The sequence below is a fragment of the Leuciscus leuciscus genome (genome assembly GCF_965113295.1).
Source record: "Leuciscus leuciscus genome assembly, chromosome: 21".
NCBI classification, from domain to species: domain Eukaryota; kingdom Metazoa; phylum Chordata; class Actinopteri; order Cypriniformes; family Leuciscidae; genus Leuciscus; species Leuciscus leuciscus.
Window position 1 is genome coordinate 24,028,414 of NC_138745.1, and position 13,992 is coordinate 24,042,405.

Consider the following 13,992-nt stretch of genomic DNA (forward strand, 5'->3'; position numbering starts at 1 on the left):
TACATAGGCCAACCTTACATACAATGTGTTCCATATGAACCTTTTCTATGGTATTATGGAATTGTAAACTGTCTAACTGTTTTTGAATGCAAGAAAACTAAGGAAGCCAAGATACTGAAATAGATGCTTTAAAGAGAATGACTCGAAACTGATTCATTTGTAGTGACTCCACTAATGTTTGTCAAATGAAACGCAAGTGAGGCCCTTCCATTACCACTCACAATATATTTCAAGTTAGTCTGGGGCTAGCATGTGGCTAAGCTAACATCTTCATGTTCAAAGAGCAAATAAAATACATAAAGCACACATACTGCATGAAATAGTCGCTTTTAATTAGATCAAATTACTCTTAAGTGCTGAATAAATTATATTAATTGGACCATTTTTACTGAGCTTGTCACAACGCATTCTAGGATTACCTCATCCAAGAAAGATACAGTGGCCCGCCAAAAAACATTTTGACAATTAAAAATGTATGAATTTTTGGTGCATTATAAGTGCCATTTATTTTAAATAAATAAAGCACAAACATTATTTTTAAGTATTTCCCGTTTTAAAACAGATATAATGTTCCAAATGATGACAATAGGGTTTGGTTGTCAAATGATACTAGAAAAATATCATAGTTCATGTGATGAACTAAAACTTTGGCTACTCTGCTTGGGGAGATTGGCTTTACACAACACATTCATTAAAATCTCCAAGTGGTTAAAAGTCATTGAAAAAAGTCTCAGAATTGCAAAGTTAATTCTGGAATAAAAGGTCTATTTGTCACTTGATTTTATATTTTTATCTGGTGCAATATGTTCAAATATAAGTCTGCAAGTACTTTTTGTTGCCACTGTACATACATTGCTGACAAAACATCCTTCATGTCGAGATGTCAAAAAACAGTGCAGTTCATTAGATCTTGGAACATAGCTAACCAAAGTTCACAGAAAGAATTGACATAATATGGCTTTCCTGTAGCTCAGTGGTAAGAGCATTGCGTTAACAACGCAAGGTTGTGGGTTCGATCCCAGGGGATTGCACATACCTATGTATAAATGTATAGGATAACGCAATGTAAGTCGCTTTGGATAAAAGCGTCTGCCAAATGCATAAAAGTAAATAAGATCATGTCGCAAAATCATGTAAGACCAAAGCTATCTCCCAACAATAGAAAGAAATATAACCATCTCTTACTTCACAGTTAAATATAGATCAACCTCAGATGGTTTTATTTAAAGTCTCATTGCATTCTAAGAGAATCCTTTCAGCCAGACATTTAGATTCAAATTCACTTATCAAAAATACAACATGTCCTGCCATGCACATCGTCAAAACACATCTTTTTCAGTAATATATGAATATTAAAGTTGTCAAACTTCAGCTGTCTGCCTTTCTCCGAAGTCCCTACGCTGCTCAGACTCCATGTTTCCATTTCTACCACTCTTCAAACCACACAAGGATGTGCACAAGCAGCAGTGCTTGAAATTCAGCACCTAACATCTCTGGAATCTAAGATCAAGGTTGACAAAATCCAAGAGAGGAACAGAAATAGACAGAACTGAGAGAGGTGACGCGAGGAGAGATGAAAGTAGGGTTGAGGAGAGGTGAGAAGAGGAAATGCCTGAGAGAGAGAGACAAAGAGATGAGAACAGAGGAGGTAAGACGGGTATAGCTGATCACTGTGTCAGCAAAAAGAGGAAAGTAACTTATTAGGAGAAAGCGTGAAAAAAAAACGGTGAGATGGGGATACAAACAAGTCTTACAAAACACTCAGCCGCGTCGTCCATGATGCCCAGCTGGAAGCGCTGCTCGTCTTGGAAGGTTTTGGCCAGAGCGCTGCGCAGAGCGTCCGATGGGAGCACCTTTTCACTGCTGAACTGGAACTGGGCGAAGATGCTCTGAAACCACAAAGGGAAACAGCACCTCAAAAGTAAGAAAGAGAAACTGATGCAACTAAGAAACGCTACCGCACACAACAGCTTTCGGCAGCCTGCCCGCTCACTGTGGAGAGAAAATACACATCAAGAGAGGAGGGCTGACATACTGTACTGTAAAAAACATTACACTGCAATACAACCAATCACAGACTAATCAATAAACAAACACACACACAGGCTGTTTCAAAACCTAGTGACTTGCCTACTTAGTCCTTAGAAAGTATGTTTGTATATGATGGTCAACAATGCAGTCTAGCTATGTAAATCAGCAGGTTTTGAAGGACAGCAAACATGCCAACATGTCCCTGACAATGTCAAAAATGCTGTCTTAATGGGCAGCTAAATATGTTCTGGAGCACAACAAATGCTCAAACATGCCCAAAAATGCTATTTAAGCAAGTTAATGCAATACTATTTACTTATTTAGCCCATTAAAATTACAATATAGTCATTCAAAATTGCTTACGTTAGTAGAATAAAAAGGAAAAATACAAACAGTCCATTTAAAAATGTTTAGGCAGCCGTGCACTTGTATGTCAAAATGTGTCTATGATGCCCACAAATAATAAGTAGGAAGCGTGCTTAAATTTTTTAACAGCTTGTGTTTTAACAGATTTGAATGTCCAATAAAGCCAAGAAAATGTTCTAGTGTGCCCTACAAATTCTGTCTGAATGGGAAGCTCAGTATGTTTTGAAACACAGCAAATGTTCAAACGTGTATAAGTAGGCAGTTCACTAGACTTTTAAGCAGCTAATATTGGAACATTTCCAATGTTGAAAAATGTTGTCTAGGTAGGCAGCTCATTAAAACAGTTAATGTATGAAATATCCAATTACGTCCAAAAATACAACACTACTTAAGTTTAGTAAGATTTCAATGTTTTAGTAAGATGTTTTGAAAGAAGTCTCACCATGGCTGCTTTCTTTTTTATCAAAAATACAGTAATACTGTAAAGAATTAATACAATTTAAAATATAAAATGTAATTTATTCATGTGATGGCAAAGCTACATTTCCAGCAGTCATTTTCAGTGTCGTATGATCCTTCAATAATCATTTTAATATGGTGCTCAAGACATTTCTTATTATTATCAATGTTAAAAACAGTTGTGCTGCTTAATAGTTTTGTGGAAACCATGATACTTTTTGAGTATTCTTTGATGAATAGAAAGTCCAAGAGAACAGCATTTATTCGAAATAAAAATATTTTAAAACATTATAAATGTCTTAATTGTCACTTTTGATCAGTTTAATGGATCCTTGCTGAATAAAAGTATTAACTTCTTTCCAAAAAATTCAAATAATAAAATCAAATCTTCCCGATCCCAAACTTTTTAACATTAGCACAAGTATAAGCTCATTAGTTCTGAAACAGAGTGAGTTTTCAAATGGGCCCAAAAATGTGATCAAGGTAGGGTGAGCTCACAAGGTTTTAAAACACTGTAGACATTTTGAACATGCTTAAATGCTGTATGTACAGACAGCTCAATGCGTTTTGAAACACAGCCATACATTCAAACAGATTTATGCCAACTTCTTCAAAACATAACATTTTGTGGAGTCTCACACTACTTATTCGATTGGACAAGCTCATCCCTGTAGCACCGGTTGGAAAACATCTAACTAAGATACTGAGCTCATTAACAGTGAACGCTCAAACAAATGCAGAGTCCTAAATGCCTGCGGTGGAATCTATTCTCCTGTCCATCAGCATTGGCACTGTTATTGAACTCAATGAACAATGACTGCAACACAATGCTCTCTCACCAGAGGACATCCTGATAAGCTGAACAAATGGACTCGGGCAAAACTCACATTGCAAAGGCAAATATTCGCTGCGGCTGCAGTGACACACACATACTGCAGTTTTAAAACCCTCATATATGCAGTGGGCGCAGTGCCCAAGGCAGCCCCCTATTTGAAGGTGGGATGGGGGGTTCTCCCTGAGCGGGACAGGCCGGTGGCTCTGGAACAGGTAATGCAGTGTGATGACTGCACTGCGCCAAGGAGAGAAAGAAAGAGAATGGAGGGAGGGTGGAAGAAAATGAGAGAAAGTGTGGGAGGGACAGACGTAGAGGGTTATGTACCCCACTGAGGAAACTCGATGAGAGGAAAATTCAGCCACTGCATCATTTCCCCATGCAGCTCTAATCACACACTGCTCAGCCCAGCTAAGAGCCTGAAGTGATTTTCGCCTATGGACATATTTTAATGTCCTCTTCCTTTCCCATCTCTCTCTCTCTCTCTCGCTCTCTCTCTCGGAGCTGATGAAACACTCAGGACAGATAAGGGCCAAATGGAAGTCTGGTGTGTGTACGCAGCAAATATATCACTCTGGCAATCAGTGCCCAACCAAACTGCAGTTCTGTTCTGCTCTCCTCAGCAAGAGTGGGATAGCAGCACACGCCCTTACATGCTTGCAAGTTGCGACAAACTCTGAGCTAAGATCTGATGTAGAAGAAAACAAAAGAAGAAGAAAAAACAACTGTTGAACAAGCAAAGTCTTTCTGACTTGTAAGGGTGGATTTCCTGCAGGGGTTCAGGCTGCAAGACCGCTGAACGACTAAAGAAACGTTGTTAGCAAGATGGTAGAAAACTGTACATTTCTTGTCTATTACCACCCACTGCTAATTACAACGACAGAAATAAGCGCAGTTACAATAGCTTAATACGTGGGAGAGCGTTGCTATAGAGAGTGACGATATTGTATTGCAATAGGTAACACTTCAAAATCAAAATCAATACCAAATCAAAACTAGTTAGCACATTATTTGTAACTGAAAAGGTTTAATGACAATATGGTTATGGTTACACTTAAAATAGTTACAAAATAGATGTATGAGATGATACAAACTTATACCATTAATTGTACCCAGCATATATGTATAATGTTACCTGACAGATAGAAAGAGAGGTAGAGAGAGTGTAGAGAGTAAGAGAGAAAGAAATGAGGAGCCAAAGAAAAAGTGCCCCAAGAATGGGAGCCAGAGAATAAATGAGACAGAGTAACAGTTACAATCTTCTTTTATCCTTTCCCTGACCATGTGCTAAAACCCAAATGCGAGATGTTCAAACTGACCAATCAGATAATTAAAACTTCCCCCACCGTACTAAAGGTGTGCCAATTTATAGACCCCCGAAGTACATACATCTTGGCCTACAGGCCTTGATCACAATCTGTGCCTTTAGGAACTCCGAATGGTCATTGGGGTAAGAAAGAGGGGGTTGAAAACAGTAAAGCCAATGTCTTTGTTCATTTTCAAATAGGCCTATCTTGGATTATTTTCAATCCTACAGACTGACATAAACTCAACCTATCACAATTCGTTATGTTTTATCTGAAGTGTCAGTGTTCGTCTGTGACCGGCTGTACTGAAAACATTGAATAAATGAGTGGGAATGTGCATAGACTTTATAATCAGAATTTCTGTCAAAGCAAAAGTAATATTTCCACTGAAAAAAGCGTGCCGTGAAACACCAAGTCGACTGTCGGGTCATTGTTTAACGCACTAGTTGGACCCACATCCGCGGCTTTTCAAACAATTGAGCATGTTGAATTGGCAGCAAAGCCCATCGAGGCAAGAAATCACTCTGATTTGCTGTTCTTGGAAAAATGGAAGTGATAAAATGACAAAATGGTAAGCAAGTATAATACAGTTTGTAAAACCATAGTCTTTTTTCTTCTGATTTCCCTTTTAAAATGACAAATACAGACTACTGCCACTTGCAGGCATGAAGAGTTACTTCCTTTCAAGATGGTTCAGAACATTCGTGCTAGCTGGCCATTGGCTGTAGTTTTTGGGATGTTCCAGCACAACTTTTTGGCCTAGAAACATGCAATGTGAGGCAACAGTCAGCTTTTGACACCGCTGGTTCTTTGATATCAGTTTGATTTGTCTGGGCCTTTATAGTCCTGGCCATTCAGGTCTTCAGCTTGTCTAGATTGTCTCCCAGTCTGGCCAGCTGAAGAGGGCTCAAAACTTCTTTAAAATAAGCCATCTCAGCAGGGATAAACTGATTGTTTTACAGAAATAATTCAAACATTGTGGAATATTTAGTTCTGCTCATGGATATCTAGTAAAAGGATTAGTTCACTCCAGAATTAAAATTTCCAAGTCTTGTCTTTCTTTCTTCAGTCGAAAAGAAATTAAGGTTTTTAAGGAAAACATTCCAGGATTTTTCTCCATGTAGTGGACTTCAATGGAACCAATGGGTTGAAGATACTGTCCAAATTGCAGTTTCAGTGCAGTTTCAAAGGGCTCTACACGATCCCAGGCAAGGAATAAGGGTCTTATCTAGGGAAATGACCAGTCATTAAAAAAAATAAAAAAAAGTTTAAAAAAATATTCGTCTTGCACTAGCTCTGCGATGTGCTAGTCACGTAGGCGGAAGTGCGAAAAACTCTCGTCTCATTTTCTCCTCCAACTTCAAAATCGTTTTTTTTTTTTTTTGTAAAGGGCATTTGACTTAGTCTTTGCACGTTCACTTTGTAAACATCGGGTCGGTACTTCCGCCTGCGTCACGTGTGACCTTTCCAACGTGATTACGTAAGGTGTGAAGTCGTGGACATGGGGGTGAGTAAATTATCAGCAAATTTTAATTCAAGAGTAATTAAGTAACTAATCCTTTAACTTGCTACTTGCCTCAAACAAAACTCTTGAGTATCTTTTAAAGACATGATAAAACTAACCTGGAAAATGTACACAAATCAAGAGACTAGTTAACTCCCAGGCTAACTTAACAAGCCAAATTACACCAGTCAACCAGCTTCGCTGGTTTTTATTCTGTTCAAAGAGCTAGCCAACAAATATTGACACATATAAACCAGTCTGAACCAGTTGTGACCTTCCCAAAAAGGACATTCATATAAACTTCTCAAGTTTCAACCACAAGCTGCCTTGAGTCTTTATATTACATTATAGAGTGTGTAGAACTGGAAATCCCATTTGAGGGTTGAGTCGTCCATGTGTGTAATAGCAGTAATGTAAAGTCTGTCAGTGTGTGTGTGATGTAAAGTCCTTCTCATCTCTAACAAGGACATGGAACCCAACTGGACAGGCTCTACTCAAACCATGCAAGTCCAGTCATATGCATACATACTGTATACATTCACACACACAAACCACCAGAGATTGCGTTGTCAGCTGCGAGCCCTCAGGCGTAGCCTGTGAAATAAGACATTAACCTCCACTCAAAGACACTAGAAACATATCATCTGCACTGCTCAAAACTCACAAAGGCGATGAGAAAATATAGACATGCACACACACCCTGACAGGAACAGCAATCTTGTGACGCACGTAAATATATTAATATTAAACACTCCCTGGGCTCAGTTTTCAAATTGCAGAGGGATTGAATCTCATGCTGATTATGAGTTTGTAATTGGGTTTAACTCAATCGCTGATTCGCACTAAATAAAATGGCACAAACATAGAGGTGTCAGAGGAACTTCTATAATAGGAAACATCAACGTAATAAAGGTGGCGGCTTGTGTGAGTGACTGTGACTTTGCATTTATTTAGTTTGTGTATGCGTGTTTCCTGCCTCCAGCACTGCAGTTCCTCAGCGGGGCTGATGGTCAGTAGAGGTCACCAACCTCAAGGCACTATCACACCTCGTGAAGTGGCAGTAATGTGGGCCCTTGCCACCCAATGTCACAATTCAGCCTCTGTGACATGCAGCCTCTCTGGTGACAAACATTATAGACTTAAAAATGCGGTCAGACTGTTCAGGTTCATTTATTTAGCACAAGTATGCTGCATTCAATGACATTTAATATTAATGACAACAGTGAGATTATCTGTCTGAATTCAGAGTCTCCCCTAAATCTGCATAAATAAAGTAATTGAATAGCAAGTGAATTTAGCTAAAAGAAAATTCATTCTTGAACTTTCTATTTATCAAAGAATACAGAAAAAAATATTAAGCTTAATAATGTTTTCAACATTGATAATAATAAATGTTTCTTGAGCAAAAAATGTGACTCTGAAGACTGGAGTAATGGCTGCCTGAAAAATCTACTTTGCCATCACAGGTATAAACTTCATTTTAAAATATCTTCAAATAAAACAACAGTGTATTTACATCAAATAAAAGCAGACTTGGAGAGAGGATTTTTTTCAGAAACAATAAAAAAAATCTTACTAACCCCAAACTTGTGCAATGCCACCCTCTCATAAAAAGACAAACTACTAGAAATAAATAAACGTAAAGTAGTTGATAAGTTGAAAATGCAATGAAATCAAAGGAGCAAATCAGTAAATAATATTGGCCAAATGTTGCATTCTTGTGCAAACAATCAATATGAGATTTTTCATCTCCATACCCCTCAGCTCATTTACATCTCAGTAAATGAACATGATATTCCCCACAGTCAGTATGCTTCAAATAAACACATTTGTAGAATTTTGCGGTTTGTAGAAAGGAGCGGTGTGGTGAGGGCATATTTCAGCACTCATTAGTAGCGTAAGATCATTAAATTTCAATAACATGGCTGGCAAGCAGGCGGCTGGCGGGCGGCACGCGTGAGGAACTCTCATAACCAATCGGCCGAAACTAACGTTCCTCCATTAAAAATTGGTGGTGACATAGCGCATGCCATTCAAGGCCATGGCATGGGACAGCCAGAGCCACTTGAGATCACATGCCACCAGTCCACAGAGGGTTTGGCAGGAAAATAGCTCGGGGTGAGACCTGAGGGACTGTAATCCGCCTCAGAGTCAGGCATTGAGCTTCACCACAGAGCAAACTTTTAGCACAGGACCTTAACAGAAGCACGCCGTCATGTTATTAAGAAAAAAAACGAATGCTGCCTTAACACTGTTGAAAAATGATGCAGTCAACTCAATGACATGTCATTTCAGGTACAGCAAGACCAATTATTTTGAGAACCACAGTCATTCCTTTTCCCATTAAAAACATAACGGAGGATTAAAGCTTGTTTGCTTGGACGCGATTCAAATTAAGTATCTTTCTAAGTCTACAATTTTGTTCTGAACACATCACCTGGACAAAATCAATTGCTTTTAGTCCCCGAATGCTTTAACTGTGAATAGAAATGGAGCTAAATTTAGCAACAGGTTTAATACAGCGAGAAAAGAGGAGCAAGAGAGAAACAGCAAGAGTGTGAGTGACGAAGAAAGAATGAAAGAGCAGGAGAAGGACAGGAAGAACAGATCCTGGTAAACGGTCATAAATCCTAGCAAATATGTGAACGCGTTCTCATGATACGGCTTTGTGTCACCACAGCAGAGTGATTTCTGATGCCTCAGCACTTCACACACTTCATTTAGAGAGAGAGGGAGAGAGAGAGCACATTTCAATCACTGTGATGGATTTCACACGGGCTCATTTGTGTTTCATATCAACAAAGCAGCCCAGAGAAAAAAGCACAACCACACACAATTCTTTCTATCTATCTATCTATCTATCTATCTATCTATCTATCTATCTATCTATCTATCTATCTATCTATCTATCTATCTATCTATCTATCTATCTATCTATCTATCTATCTATCTATCTATCTATCTGTCTATCTGTCTATCTGTATGTTTGCATGTATGTATCTATGCATGTATGTAATATGTATGTATGTATGCAAAGGCCAGAGCTGCATGTATGTATCTATGCATGTATGTACTATGTAGCCTATGTATGTATGCAAATACATATGCATGTATGCTGCATCACCACATGCATGCCAATTTAAATATTCAAGCACAAGAAGAAGGGAATGCAATTAAGCCACAGTCACACATGCAAAATATCTTCGGACACTGCAACGGTCTTAAAGCAGCACTCAGTAGCTTCGGGACTTCTTCGCTGTATTCTCGCTTTTTGCTCGCAGGTTTCTCTCTAGAGATCCCCCCACAGCTTCGGAATAGATATTTGACAACACTGTCGTAAAAACTCGTTGTTGATTCTCAGACACCAGAGGCTATAGATCAACGACATCAAAGCAGATGGGACGTTCTTTAAAACGTCTTCTTCATTCGGGTTCGGACAGCGTGAGGAAGCGCAATAATGACAGCATTTTAGCAGATTTCTTTTGGCCGTAAAGCAATTGTTTACATCGCGAGACCTGATATCACGTGAGACTTCCTGACGCAGCGGCCGGCGGCCCGCCGGCTCAAAGTTGCAAGTGCGTATTTTCCGCTCACGGGCACCAGGGGGGTGCGAAACGACCACCATTCAACCCGAAATAAGTAATATAACCATTCCAATGACTCCGAAGCTGTTCAGTTAAGGTAAAAAAAGTTACTTAGTTCACCTTTAATGCATACAACGGCCGTGAGTATCCTAGAAAACATAGTCAGTTATGTCTAAGTAAAGTAAACTAAACAGCTTAGAAAGAAAACACATGTATATCAGTTCATTGGATTCGTGCATAGTCTTAAAGTGCTGCTGTCTGCGTTTTTAATGTTAAACAACAAAGGACAGAAAAAGATCACTCACTGCTCTTAACTGAATAACTTTTGTAACTTCAATAAGGATTAATCTATTTAATTTATACAATGAAGAGCTTTAGCTGTGGTATCGAAATTGGCTATTTTTATGCCCGATCATTTTTCTTAAGTCACCGGTCATTGGCAGGTGTGGCAAAAAAGTTAGCTTTAGGCCCTGCATCCATCTGTCTTTTCATCTATCCATCTTTCAAGCCGTCTGGAATACGTTTGAATAATGATTACAAAACTATAAAACACTATACACCACTGCAAGTCCAAATCCAACAGTTTTGCAAGTTTTACCCCATGCACATCACTCATTCTCCTTGCATAAAAATAATTCGACAAAACAATATTTTATGGCAATTTATTATTTTATTTAGCCATGTAATAAGGATATTATATAATCAGCCAGTTACTACTATCCATCTATCTATTGATCCATCCAACCAGAACCAAATACATAAACATTAAAGACTCAGGACCATAGTATCTCTATCATCATTGAGGCAGCACTATGACATAATCTCAGTTTGACTTCTGCAACACCCTATACTGGACAATTCAACATAGCCAACAAATCACTTATGTCGAATCTCACAACTAAAGACAACCAACTCCAAGGCAACCAAGACCAAAAGGCACAGACTGTCTTTATGACATCATGTGGGCGTGACACTAAGCTATCAGAGAACAGAGTAGCCAAGGTAACAGGTAGCCGTGGAAACAATGGAGCAGAACCCATGCTTACATCTGTAGAGGAACCAAGTGTTCAGCACAGAGAGAGCAAGATCCCTGGACATGAAATAAAGTGGAAAATTACCCAGCACCAGAACAAGATTAGACCAGACACAAAGTAAAGAAAGAAAAAGACCTCTCGATCCATCAGGCTATTTGTACTTCTCCTTTTCTCTCAGGCGTAAACACAGCCAACAAGAAATGTTGGTATTTTTGGAAACAAATGGCCAAGTACAAATCTGACGGCAAAGATTTCTTTTAACACAAAACAAGGAGCCTTTTAAAGAAATATGTCAGTTTTGTGACTTCTTTCTGGTATGTGACACCTTTAAATAGCACAGCTACTTTTAGCCTGAAGGCGACTAGAAAACAGGATATTGTTTGAGTGAGAGGCCTTTGCTTGTTATTTAAAAAGAGACCCAAGTTGCTTTTCCTAGCATACTGTATATCTCCCTCTCCTCCTCCACCTCCCATCTCTATCAGCCGCCAGGCAGGAAATTAAAAAGACTTCCTCGAAAAGAGCGACAGTGCTCTTGATGTTGAGAATCTCATTTCCATTCTATTCCTGTGCTACAGTAAGGTCAGCAAGGAAGTCAATTAGTCCGAGCAGCCTCTACCCTTACCTTGCTGGATCATTAGAAGAGCAGCTTGGGCACTCTAGGAGACTCCTGTAGCCTCAAGCTACTTTTCTGAGAAGGCAATACTAACAGGAAGTTCATTTTAATTTGCTATGCACAACAAGGCGCTTTTTGGAAGGACCTGGTAACACTCACCTTCAGAGCGCAGAAGATGCACGAGTCCTCCATGCACTTGTGGGTGTTCAGTTGACGGAAGCTTCTGCGGAAGATGTCAAGATGCCAAAGGACCTGTGGTCAAGAGAACAGAAGGGTTAAGTCAACTAGAGAAAGTGCATTAAATTCGAACTGTCAAGTTGACACTGAAGTGCCTATCAACAAAAACATCTCATAAACGACCCACATTCAAACCACCACCATTCCACATGAAAAGACCAGTATGTTGTGTTTTAGATGATTCTTCCACATTGGAATACAGTTTTTTTAACTAGCTACCAGTAAGACTTTCTTGGCTATCCAACTTCACCAGAAAGACCATGCTGGTTGACCAGTATTTTTGGTTGTCATATATTATATATTGAGTAATATATTGTATGTTTTGGGCACGCTTATGGTTCACCTGCTAGACCAGCACAAAACCAACATGGATGACCACCAACCAGTAGACCTAGCAAACCCCCTATATTTCCAATATCATAAATGCAATTTCACATTTTCATAGCACCACGCAAACATCACCAAACGACATTGCAAAAATGTTCAAACACACTTCGTCTGCTTCCATTGTTCAGGCCAAACAAGCAGGTTCCATCCCATCACAAACTCCATTAGTCAGGCTTTTCAGGATATCCATGCAAGTGAAACAACATTGAAAGTGCCACATAGCCACAGTCTTTACTTTTTTGGTGAAATCAACATACCAACAAATAGCTTACTTTCTTAGTTGCCTCTGCACAGGACACTGGGATAGCAGAAAGTAATTCAACATAAAAAAACGACTCTCTCACTCACCCTCGGGGCAGGTTTTCACATTACAAAAAACAGCCCAGAGGCTTCCTGGCCCCGTCCCACGGTGATCGGCCAATATCTGCACAATTCTCCAATCCTGTCAATAAATATGAGCCAGTCTTAGCTGCTGCTCTCACTCTGATCATCTGCCAGCTGTCCACTCCACTTAATCCTCTCGGCAGACCAGGAATCCAGCACTTCCAGTAGCCGTCCCGGCTCCGGCAGAGGTTCAGACCCGGATCCCGGCAGAATGAGAAGACAGGGAGGAGAAAGGATGGAGCGGAAGACAGTGAGAAATAGAGATGTGGGAACACAAACTGTCTGGGAGAGAGAGGTGCGATAGCACATGAGGAAGAGAGATGGAGAGGGAACGAAGGAAGGGGAGGGGGGAAAGATAGAGCGAGAGAGAGAGAGAGAGAGAGAGAGAGAGAGAGAGAGAGAGATATGGTGAAGTGCGTAAGAATAAGAATGCGTGTGGAACGCAGAGGGGGAGATTGCTGCAGAGATATGAAGCTATGAATAACTGAGACATGCGGTACACGCTGCGGATCAGAGTTGTTTGGAGTTCACCTGCCCCGGGCACGACTCTCACTCATCATATAGAGCGAGGTGTAGAGAACCTGCAAAACTAAAGTGGAACAAACAGCGAAACTGCACCTTTACCCGCAAGCAACCATCTGGACCCGAACACACACACACACCATTGATCAAAGCTTTATCCATTCCTAATGTATCCAGCACTGCCAACTGGGCCCGAACACAAACCCATAATATCATCATCACCCAAAACTGGGCTTATACACAAACAGACCACACACATAACAGATCAGCATTGTTCTTCAGGAAAGCAACAAAAAAGGACAACAATGCAAAAAAGCAGCAAAATCTCACTCTGTGTGGAAATCAGTTTTATCTGCTAACAATGCAAGAATGCCATGCTCAGCTTGGGAAGCTGTGCTTTATTATTTTCGGTAGGGCTTGTGAGCGTACAATAGCCTGTCCATACCTTATTGATAATAATTAACTAAGGCACCGTGTAGTAAATCTTCAAGCATATTTGGTCATCGTCAAAGCACATTTAGTCCTAGATATAGGGTCAAACATAGAATGAAATAGCAATTGTTGAATATCCAAGTAAGCCAAGCAAAATAAAACTTTAGTAAAACTTACTAGTAAATAGTAATGCGGAACAACATGTGCTGGTGTTGTTGGCTGCGGTTTAAAGCATAATAATTTTTTTTTTAATTTTTAATTTTAATTATTTAGAAATAATTAATATTTACCGTATTGTTC

General features: G+C 39.6%; 1 protein-coding gene and 1 long non-coding RNA gene across 9 annotated transcripts in view; one reads left to right on the plus strand and one right to left on the minus strand.

The window, feature by feature from the left end:
* Window positions 1–13,992, plus strand: part of LOC309485128 — a 300,702-nt gene that overhangs the window by 226,278 nt on the left and 60,432 nt on the right. The gene's annotated exons all lie outside the window — the stretch shown is intronic.
* usp54b (ubiquitin specific peptidase 54b) overlaps window positions 1–13,992 on the minus strand; it is a 103,841-nt gene that overhangs the window by 33,842 nt on the left and 56,007 nt on the right. For 7 of the 8 annotated variants that reach the window (XM_082151740.1, XM_082151739.1, XM_082151741.1 and 4 more), the window contains 2 exons: window positions 11,890–11,982; window positions 1,755–1,889 (listed from right to left, as the gene is read on the minus strand). In XM_082151740.1, the coding sequence (XP_082007866.1) occupies window positions 1,755–1,889; window positions 11,890–11,982 (228 nt within the window). Of the gene's footprint in view, window positions 1–1,754; window positions 1,890–11,889; window positions 11,983–12,702; window positions 13,259–13,992 lie in introns of those variants that run through there. The other variant, XM_082151742.1, reaches the window with a different exon arrangement.